General features: G+C 36.2%; 1 protein-coding gene across 1 annotated transcript; it reads left to right on the forward strand.

Moving 5' to 3' along the window:
* The first annotated feature begins 221 nt into the window (after positions 1-221).
* Positions 222-2,903, forward strand: LOC143634243 (flavonoid 3',5'-hydroxylase-like). The gene is made up of 2 exons (XM_077102384.1): positions 222-806; positions 2,157-2,903. The coding sequence occupies exons 1-2, from the start codon at positions 324-326 to the stop codon at positions 2,661-2,663; spliced, it is 990 nt and encodes a 329-aa protein (XP_076958499.1). The 5' UTR covers positions 222-323; the 3' UTR covers positions 2,664-2,903.
* Positions 2,904-11,746: the final 8,843 nt, after the last annotated feature.

Below are 11,746 nucleotides of genomic sequence, written 5' to 3' on the forward strand. Positions count from 1 at the left end.
GGCTTGTATCCGCAACTGCGGGAACAAGCGGGTTACTTCACCATTGGGAGGCTTTCCCTGCGGGTACAGCTGGCGTACTGCGCGTAAGGTTTTCTCTGAGCATGGTGGGTCCTGCGGGAGCAGTTGGTCGTTGCGCAGACGTCCCTGTTCAAGGTGAGTCTTGCGGGTCCAACTGGGCTCTGCTGGGACCTACCTCTTCAACTACCTTTGCCAACCGAGACATAACCGTTGCTAGCAAGGTGTCTTCGTACGGTGGGAATGACATCGTGTGGTCTCCGTATGGGGACCGATGGCGGTGGCTGAGGAAGATTTTAGCTAGTCAAATGCTTAACAATGAAACAATGGATTCCTTTTACCATCTAAGGCGTAAAGAGACGAGGAGCACAACCAAACTATTGTTTAACATGAATGTTGGGTGTTCGGTAAACATTGGCGACTTGATGTTCGTTACGATTATGAATGTGGTTACGAGCATGATATGGGGTGGCATAAAGATGGTGGAGGATAGTGAGGATAGGATGAGGTTTGGAGTAGAGTTTAGGAAAGTGATCAAGGAGATTAATGGGTTAATGGCTACATCAAACTTGTCTGATTTTTATCCGAGTTTAGCTTGGTTGGATCTACAAGGGATCGAAAAGGGTATGAAGGCGGCCAGAGGGAAGATTGATGGGCTCTTTGATGGAATTATTGATCAAAGAAGGAAGAATGGTAGTGATGAAAATAAAGATATTTTGCAGTTCTTATTGAACCTTAAAGACAATGGAGATTCCGAATTCACCATGACTCACATTAAAGGCTTGCTCCTGGTACGAAAACTCTCTCTCTCTCTAATCCAATTGATACTGTGTCGGCAACAATTTACAGCACGATACTTGTATCTATTGATTTATCAATCTTGTGGTGATATATTGTTTACTTTTGTTAGTTTTCCTAGTTGCAGTGAAAACATGATTTTCGCTGTCCTTGACGTTAGTTTGAAAACAATAAAAACTAAGAACATAAAAACATTGACGTGGGGCTCATCTTACTAATATAACTAAAAATTACCAACTTACACCTAACATTTCAGGCGTGTGAATAAACCATTATTTAAAGACTTTGTTTAATTAAACAATTAACTTGAAAAAATATATTCATATTTTTTCTAAACATGTAAACCGAACAGCTCGTAAATATGTTCATCTATATCAGATTGTTAAATGCATCATTTTAAATTGAAAACAACTTGCTTTCGTTAAGTTTGTTAGAATGCTAGAAACTAAATAAAGAAATAAAGTGTATCTAAGCTACTTTATTTTAAAAACAAATGTGTAAAATGCGTTTTTCATCACATTTTTTTATAGAAATAAATATATTTTACAAATCAAGTTACATTTAAATAATAGGTAATCAAGCAAACAAGCTGTTGCTATCCCTTTTTCCATCACAATTTTTCATTAAAAATTATTTTGGAAAACTGTGAAAACTTTTTAAATAGACTATCACCTATGTATCTATTATTTTGCTTTAAACGTTAAATATTGCATGCTATAAGATAAATCATTTTTTGTTAAATAAAATAATACACAAAAAAAATTATATATATTCAAGACCATATGCGTGGTAGTGATTTGATACACCACTCTCTACTCTCATGATCACATACCATTACACATAATTTCTTACAAATATATAGACCACCCACTATGGGGCGCCATCAAGGAGGGTTTTTGGACGACTTGGGCGCCGAACATCATAGTGGGGCGCCAACGAACCATGGGCGGCGAGGAAAAGGGCCATGCAACGGCCGGCACGGTTGATGAATTTGGGTGGACCCCCTCTCAGCAGCTATCTGCATCTCTCTCTCTCTCTCTCTCTCTCTCACACACACACACACACGCACATATATATATATATATAAGGGGCACCCTTGGGGCATTAAACCATAACGAGACATCTTTAGGGTGGGGCTTCGATGCCCTCGGTGCTTGCGTGACGCTGATGTGGCATGGTGGAGGGGCTTCGAAGCCCCCCATCATAGAGGATGGTCTTAGATCGGTGTTGAGTATATGTTAGAGCATTTATGAAGCTATTTATGAAGCTGACCATTACACGTAATCTATTAAACCATACATGTTATACCTACCTAACTTCATTAAAATTGACCAATTTGGCAGGACATGATAAGTGGAGGAACTGACACAACCTCAAGCACAATTGAGTACGCCCTAGCTCACATGATCGACAAACCCGAAATCCTCAAAAAGGCCCAACAAGAAGTCGATACACTTGTCGGTGAAGGCAACATAGTTGAAGAATCTCACATTAAGAACCTACCTTACTTGCACGCAATCATGAAAGAAGTTCTCCGTTTACGCCCAACAGTTCCACTCTTATTACCACATAGCCCAAGTGAATCATGTGTTATTGGTGGCTACACGGTCCCAAAAGATGCCCGCGTCTTTGTTAATGCATGGGCAATACACAGAGACCCTTCGGTTTGGGAGAACCCTTTAGAGTTTCGCCCCGAAAGGTTTCTGAATCAGAAGTTGGGTTATAGTGAGAGTGGATTCAAGTATTTACCATTTGGATCAGGCCGCCGAATGTGCCCGGGTGCTATGATGGCTGAGAGGATGTTTGTGTATTTACTTTCTTCGCTTATTCATTCGTTTGACTGGAGATAGGGTGAAGGAGAGAAGGTCAAGTTATCGGAAAAGTTTCAGACTATATTGAGGAAGAAAGAGCCTCTTATGGCTATTCCATCACCAAGATTGCATGGCAAGTTTATATACGAGTAATGTGTGAGTAACATATGTTACCTTATATCAAAATTATGTGTCTCAGTGTTTAATAACACTATATATGATCATGAACAGATATAGCATATGCCAACAATCTGTTTGAATTATGTGGTATCCTTTTTATTTTGTGCATCTATCAATCAGTTTGGTTGAGACCATTTCCGATCTAAACTCGACTTATCTTTCAAAGAGATTGATTGTCATTCTTACGCTACAAACTTCCTTAAAGAACTTTCATATTCCATATCATAAATTTGATTTTTAAACCCAATCAAATGATCTAGGAAAATTTATATAACGTATTTATCAATTTCATTAAAAAAAACTAATTAAATGACTTTTTTACCTTAACCGAGCCTCTTCTTACAACATCTATTACATGTCTCCACAATTTCAACCCAAACCGAGTGAGTGTTAGAACGAGCATATCAAACACTATGGATGTTCATGGTGTTGGCCTAGACAGATCAAACAATCATATCAAACAAATTTATCAAACAAACGAACACGAGATATTGGAGAGACAACCCTAGACTCTTTTCATATAATTAAACGAACTTAACAAACGAACATACAAGGAGAAAAGAACCATTTGACTCTCTCTAATAAAACTAATAATCTAGACCCTGTTTATAAACCTATTTAACTTGTTCTCTAAGACATACATTTCTTAAACCTACTATAATTCAATTAATTAAAATAAATATAACGAAATAAACCCTTAACTTTATTAATATTCAAGATTAATTCTTCATTCACTCCCTTAATCTTGAGTTTGTACCACCAAGGTCTTGAATTCCCAATAGCACTATCAACTCTTCAATTTTAATCATTGGTTCATCTTTACCCTTTCTTTTCATTTGTTTATAACAAACCTATTTAACAAGTTATTCACATTCATCGTTCAAACCATCCACATTGATCTCAGATACAACTTCGTTCTCCACGTTCTTCTTTCTCACTTTTCTTTTTGTTCTTTCTTTGTCAAAACTTGCATATGGGTTATTCTTTCTTTCTTTATTAGACCATGTAGGGCTTTTCTTTCTGACAATTCTTCTAAACCTTTCATTCGGTTATGATTTTTCATCAACAAATGATTGATAGCTGACTTTCACACATGGTTCTAAATATGCATACTTGTTAGCTGCATCCTTTCATTCATTTATTATCGTATCCTTTCTCTCATCATCATGATTAGTAGTAGATTTTTCACTTCATTTCTCCTCGCTTATCTAACAGTTTTCTTATCTTCAAGATTGTTTGAGTCATAAAAACAAACCTGAAGATTTTCCATCCTCTCTTCTTGTTTCGAAGAAATTCTTACTTTTCCTTCATTCAATTTATCATTTTCTTTAGAGTCTAAAATAGCTTGCAAAGCTTCTTCATTCTCAGCAGCTTCCTAAGCTTCTTTCTTACGTGCTTGTTCTTCTTGAAAAATCGCAGCCAATCTTTCTTTCTCAACGATCTCATTCAATCTTTCTTTCTCAGTGGCTTCTTGAGATGCTTTTTCATCTTATACTTTTCGTACATAATCAATTCCAAGATATCGAATCTTCAAAGCAAACCATACTTCCTTAGCATTCATGAGTATGCCAACTTGTACCAAGATGTCTTTCGGTAGGTTTTGACATATGAACCCCAATGCCTTGTACATCTTCCTTTCATTTACAGCTACGCTGACTGTAGGTTCAATAACATCCCAAAAGCCATAATCTTTCAGAAATTATTCCATCTTGGTCGACCATACTTTGTAGTTCGATTTTGTCAATACTAGAAGTCCCCCAATCTCCATCGCCTCTTTCCTATCTTTACTTTCTTTATGAACGCTCTTTCAGTTGGGATTGATTTCCGAACCCAAAATTAATCTCCAATAAATGAACAAACACCGGAAACTTCTCTTAATATTCTTTCTTTTTTTCTTTTTTCTTCTTCTAGTTGCGATGAACAACAAATAATATATATACAGCAACTTCAATGCTTCCAAGAAACAAGCCTAACTTTGTTTCCTTGATTTCAGGTTATGATCAAACTTAACCGCAAAACCTCTCAACCGAACAAAATCGTCGTTGAACGAACAAAAGACAACCTATTTTTTTATTTGCTAATATTCTCGAATGCAAATAAATTAAACTCAACCTTGTAACTTGTTTGCAAGCTTTAGCCCAACCTTTCCTATTCAACAAAGGCGGCTGCTGAGTATTTTATTGAAGATGTGATATGTCTATAATTAATACATATGAGGATCACTATATTTTATTGAAGATGTGATATGAGGATCACCATATTTTATTGAAGATGTGATATGTCTATTATTAACTATATTTTAATAATAGTTAAAACACATTTTCTACTGTCTATTATTGAAGGATCATTAATATGAGGATCACTATATTTTATTGAAGATGTGATATGTTTATTATTAACATCAAACTAATAGACTATAATTAATAGTTCTACTTAAACAAAAAATAAATCACCTTTGGTCATAATTAAAATTTATTTAAGTATATGCGCAAAACAATTGTAACACATCACCTTTGGGTAGAAGTGAGACAATTATTTTAATTATGCACGGGCTAGTTCTGCTAAATAAAAATGTAACAAATTACCTTTGGGCAGAAGTGAGACATTCGTATCATGTTAGGCAAAACTAACAAAAGCTTTTCAATTATACTTGAATGATAGGGTAAATGTAACACATCACCTTTGGGCATACGTGTTACATCAAAAGTTCATTCAAATTAAGCCTTTATGTTTTGTAAAATTTTATAATATTTAAGGTTTACAAAAAATTTAATTAGTTAATATCGAAAAATGTTTTCGGTAGGACCTTATTTTGCGGAATTATTACTCGGAAATTTTGGGTTCCCAAGAATTTCCAGGTTCCGGGTTTTAGTGGGTGTTTCAGTATTTGGGTGTTTACATGATTTTATGGAGTTTTATGGAAAATGTTGATTCTGGTATTAGTGAGTTTCGAGTTTATGGGTTATGACCCCAAACCATTTTAGAAACTCATAAACTCTTAGAACACATAAGCTATTTTAAGCCCATAATACATGAACTTTAAATAGCCCGTGACCGTAAACTGGTTTAAGCCTTTAACCCATGATCTTTATTAATTAAATTAATAATGATAAGATTTGGTTCAAATCAATTTAAAGATTAACAATTATATTTGTTTCTTATTTTAAGGGGATTCAAATCTTTTAAGAAAATATTAAAACTTCTAAGTTATCCAAGATTTGAAAAAATATTTCCCTAAATAATCATTAACAAATTTTAATCTATATTTTGAACCAACATATGTATAATTTTCAATACTAATGATGAACACGAAGAACATCATCGAAATGTTTAACATTTAAACATAAAAAAAAAACTTGAAATCAAAATCTTTAAACATGAAATTAACACATTTAAAAAATATTAGAGTTTACTAAATATGAATTTTAGCGATTTTAAACAATTTCATGTATTGTTTTCATAATAGAACATGAAAAAAAGAAACCTAAAAAATTAGGGTTTATCAAGTTTTAGTCCATGTCTTCTGATTCAATTCCAGATTTACGGAAAACATGAAGAACTGATTAATCAACTTCACTCTGATGCCACATGTTGATCAGTTCTTCATGTAAGTAATATAAAATATGATAAATATTAAACCTATGAACCTGTTACAGCATGAAGAGTAGTAACCGCAGCAAGGTATGATGTAGTCGACATGCTTGTCATCTTGATCGAGTTCCCCTTTAGGATGTATAGTTAAGGATGGTTTGGGTTCTTGAGAGGAACCCGGTTTAAAAGAGAGAGGAGACACATGATTTTCTTATGTGTGTGAGATTAAGTTATGATATTAATTTATTCTCTCTATATATACACCCAGAGGGAAACCCTTTATTAGCTATTAAGTGTAATATGGTCCATCAACAATTACCAAGCTAATATATAATAAGGTATAATTAATTATTTTGATCTGTTATTATATAAATGATAATGATGGCCATATAAATAAATATATTTATTCTTACAAGCTAATGACACAGAAAGAATGACCTGAAAACCAACATAACTGTTAAAATGGAATTGTAATGAACTAATATCGTAATATATACATTATGAAATGTGATAAATTACATTTTTTGAGTGTTTTCCCTTTTTATAAATAAGGCCAACAACTAATACAGCTAGAGACATTAGAACCCGGACCCGGACTCAAAAAGAAAACACGGAACCGGTTTAATTCAAACCCGGGTTTCTAATAGCCGAATCCGAACCCGACCCTACCCGTAGGGTACGGATGGGTTATGAATTTCAATGTGGAAAGCCGAACCCGAACCCGATCTAAACCCGATAATACCCGAAACCCGGTTTAAGTTATACCTGAAACCCGGTCCTAGTTATACCCAAAACCTGGGTTTTTTGCAAACCCGAGCCGGGTTTTTTTGTATGCCCCAGATGTATAAATAAAATATATACGTTTATTTATACATCTTGAATCCCTTGTAAAGTTATGTTAATTTAATGTTTTGAGTTTGGTCTTGTTCGTGTTTTGTTAGTCTTTTATTATTTAAGGTTTTGAGTCAAGTTATTTATAGTTATCATGTTTTATATTGTTTGGTATCTTGAATGTTAAATCTAATTCTTTCTATCATCTCATAAGAAGTTTAAGTTCGTTTTGCTCGTTAATGATTACATGATTATTCCACTTAGTGTTTTGATTTGTTTGCATGTAGATGGTGGTTTTAAAAGTCAAGGAAAAGAAGGTCTAGAAGGTTGTAAGCGTTACATGGAATTCAAGGAAGAAGATTTATCAAGATTTTACTAGATAAGATATTTAATAAAAAAAAGAAACATCTCCTACTGGAAGGTGCCGCGTCGCGCGACGAGGAAGGCTAGTCCGGTCGTAGGGTGCCTAGGCATCCTCATCAGCCATATTTTGCAATTTAAGGCCCAGCTCGTTTATATATAAAGAGGTTTATAAACCTAAACAAAAAGAAAACATATTCCAGCCGATTTTGAGAGAGATACCAAGGGATTGAAGGAGTTTTGAAGCTAGGAATCAAAGAGGATCAAGATTTCTTTCAAGGAGGTGTTCAAGGATCAATTGCCAAGGGTTTTATCGCTCTAACTTTCATTTCTTGTTCATTTTTTCTATCATGTCTTTCTTCTTTGTTTTTAATAATTGTTTGGAATTATCTTTAAGGATGATGCTAGGCTAGACTTCATGTCTACCTAGGTTTGATGAACATGTTTGACGCTTGATTCTTGCTTCGGACTATTGGTTTGATTATGATTTCGTTATATTAATAGTAAAGACTTGATTTTTCTTTCATGATGCATATAAGTATTTATTATCTTGATTGATTATTAATTATTACTTCACATAGATCTTTTATCTCTTGATTGTGTTCTTTAGATTTAGGGTTTATGTTTAATCATTACTTGGTGTTTTGATTATTGTGATTGAATGGGCCGATTAGATCATTGAAGTTTGTTGATTGTTGATTAGGATTTTGAATATTTTTGCTAAATTCCAATAGCTGTAAGGTGAGGAGTTGTTTGTGTCTTGGTCAATTGCATGCTAGGATAGATTAGTGACAATATTCTTGCTTATTGTGTTTATCCATGTTCATGATGTCATGTTAACTTATCAAGTTATCTAGGGTTTAGTGTTTCGTGAGATTGCTTGCTTTAGATACTATTAATTCACCCTATTTGATAACTGTGAAGAAATCAATTCAACTGATTGCTTACTAATCTACTAATTGTTCTTTGGGATTTCGTTTGATTCGGTCAAGGGTCCTTAAGGTTTGTTAGATGAATATGTTTAGAAATCAATTTTCCATATCATGTTATTTGTCCATTGCTTGAAGATTGTTGATGCATGGGATTCTTACCTAGGTAGATTCCTTCTCTTATTGGTTTCGATCTTGTGTTCAATTGCTTGCTTCTAGTTTACTTGTTTAATTAGTTTCTTAGTTTAATACTAGTTTAATATTAGTTTAAAACCCCCCTTAAAACATTAATAATAATTAGTCGTGTCGTAAGTCGAGTCTAATTAGTTAATTTACGTAGTTTATGGAGTCTTTTGGGTTCGATATTTCGGACTTACTTAGCTTTAGTACAATTGATCGGTTCACTTGCCGGTGTTTTGTGTAGTTGAGTCTTAGGTCTAGTTTTTATTACTTGTTTAATTCAGTTAATATTTAATTGACTGTTTTTAGCACATCAAGTTTTTGGCGTCGTTGCCGGGGACTTTTAGCAATTGCGTTATTAGCCTTACTTGGACTTATCTGCTACATACGTGCTATTTTTTTATTTTTGTTTGAGTCGTAGGAGTCTAATTTAGGTTTTAGTTTAATTTTGTTTATTTTTAAGTCTTCGAGTCTACTCGCTCGGTCTTTTGCGTTTTTCAGGTTTATGCCACATCTTCGTTCGCTAGTTCATCACAAAAAGCCTCACCACCCAGTTCACCACCAGAAAGTCCGAAAAGCCAACCAGAAGTTCAAATGGCCGACGATAGGACAATTGCTGCTCAAGCCTTCGATGGCTTAACCGGAAACCAATCATGCATCGTCGTTACCGAGATCGACAATCCCAACTCATGGCAGATTCCATCATACGTCATGAACAACATCGTCTAAACTAATCAGTTTCATGGGCGTGATGATGAGGATGCACCGGCTCACATTAACCGATTTACCGCGTTCTTAAAACTTTTATTTACAAGGTGCTAATGAAGATGCTATTTTCTTACATCTGTTTTCGTTTTCACTTGCAGGTAAAGTAGCTACTTGGCTTGACACGCAGCCACCTTGCACGTTCACTACTTGGGAGGCGTTACGCTCAGCTTTTATCAAGAAGTACTTCTCACATGCTAAAGCGGCTGTTCTTCGTGATCAAATTCATTCTTTTCACATGGAACCGGGGGAAAAATATTGTCATTCTTGGGAGCGTTTTTAGAACATGCTAGCCCGTTGCTCACAGAATGGTCTCACACCATGGGCTCTCGTGGAGAAATTTTACAATGGGCTGAACTACGAAACCCAAGTTCGGTTTGAAACGGCCGCATGAGGAAGTTTACTGGCAAAGAAGAATGTCACCGAATGTAACGAGATGTTTGAGAGCTTTGCTCAATCCGACTATGCCAAAGAGCCACATCGCGGGAATTCCACTCCCGTTAGCAGTACATCCTCATCCGCTCGAGGTGTACACTAGGTTAATCTGGATACTAGTGTGGCAGCTGCTTTGGAATCACTAACTAGAGAGGTCAAGGACCTGAAGGCCAAGGTGGACAGGTGTGAGTTTTGTAGAGGTGGACATGGTACATTGGAGTGCCCGGTGATAAATCAACAGGTCGATTTTGTTGCTGGTCAGAATAGGTTTCCCAACAATTACAACAACAATAATCAGAGTTGGAACACCTACAAGAACCTGAATCAGAATAATTCTAATTGCCGTTCATCAGGCGCACCACCCGGCTTTCAAAATTCTTATGCTCCTAGACAAGGTAAGTACTTTAATGATAATAATTTCAATCGTACTAATGTTTAAAATAATGTGCAGGATTCGAATGGTGGAATTGGACGTTTGAAAGAGATGATGAAGCAAATCCTGGAGAGAGACCAAGCTACACAGAAGAAGTTTTCCGAGCACGACCTACTTTTTAGGAATCAACAATCTGCTATTCTTGATATTCAAAGGACTGTTGGTGATATTGCTCGTCGTTTAGAAGAAAGGCCTCCAGGTCAGTTTTCGGGTATTCCTCAAACTAATGCAGCTGCTCAATTGAAAGTCATCTCCACTCGTAGTGGTAGGGTTTTTGGTCCGAAGAGAGTTAGTATAGAAGTAGAGAAAGATGGGGAAAACGAGTTGGTGGATGAGGAGAAAGAGGTAGAGGCTCCGAGTGAGTCAATAGGTAAAACACCAATTATTGAGCCATAAGTTGAGAAGAAGCCGGTTGGAGTTCGGCCACCACCACACATCATTAACCCTGCATATGTGTCGTATCCCGCTCGTCTAAAGCATTTTCAACAGTATACGAAGGATTATGAGCATTTTCTTAATATATTTAGCCAATTAAATGTCAACCTCCTGTTCGTTGAAGTCCTCCAGCATATGCCTAAATATGCCACATTTTTGAAAGATCTTCTTAAAAGAAAGGATAAGTTGGAGGAGCTGTCGACTGTACCGCTAAATGGAGAGTGTTCTGTGGTGGTTCTTAATAAAGTACCGGAAAAATTGCCCGACCCCGGCGTTTTTACCATTCAATGTCTTTTCGGAAGTGATACGACGTGTCAAGCATTAGCCGATCTTGGAGCTAGCATAAACCTCACGCCATATTCCTTGTATGAAAAGTTGTGCCTAGGAGAGCTCACCGCTACTCGTATGACATTGTCTTTAGCCGATCGTTCTGTTAAGTATCTGAGGGGTGTTGTGGAAAATTTGCTCATTAGGGTAGATAATTTTGGTTTTCCCGCAGATTTTGTTGTTTTAGATATGGAGGCCGACGAGAGAGTTCCTATTATTTTGGGTCGTCCATTCTTACATACCGCTAGGGCGGTCATTGACGTGTTTGAAGGTAAGATAACTCTTAGAGCCGGTGATGATAGTGCTACTTATTTGGCCAAGTCCATGAGACATCCGAGTGGTCAAGACGGTCTCATTGATCCATGTCATCCAGTTTACTCGATAGAATCATTTATCTCGGGCATGGGTCCTAGTCTTGACGATTTCCGTTCGGTGAGTAATAGTGTGAAAAAGGAGAGAGAGGTTTCTAGTTCTCGAGAAATAGTAAAGTGTGTTGGAGAAAGAGGTGGTGGAAAGCGTAAGTGTGAAAAGGTTCGTGGAGTTAAAAAGAAGAAGACCAAGATTGATGAATGGTCAGATCGTGATTCGGAATCCTTGAGGGCATTGGAGTTCTACTGAGGTGGAGGAAGCTCCACTCGATCCGCCACGTGATTCGC

Source organism: Bidens hawaiensis, unplaced genomic scaffold (assembly GCF_021521415.1).
Source record: "Bidens hawaiensis isolate Kalapana, Puna unplaced genomic scaffold, B.hawaiensis_p1.1 tig00007038_1, whole genome shotgun sequence".
NCBI classification, from domain to species: Eukaryota; Viridiplantae; Streptophyta; class Magnoliopsida; order Asterales; family Asteraceae; genus Bidens; species Bidens hawaiensis.

What these genes read in the sequence shown, in the direction of transcription:
- LOC143634243 (XM_077102384.1), top strand. Translation starts at nt 324, where the DNA reads ATGCTTAACAATGAAACAATGGATTCCTTTTACCATCTAAGGCGTAAA. An exon ending in ACATTAAAGGCTTGCTCCTG is followed by an intron (nt 807 to 2,156) that starts GTACGAAAACTC and finishes CCAATTTGGCAG; the next exon opens with GACATGATAAGTGGAGGAAC.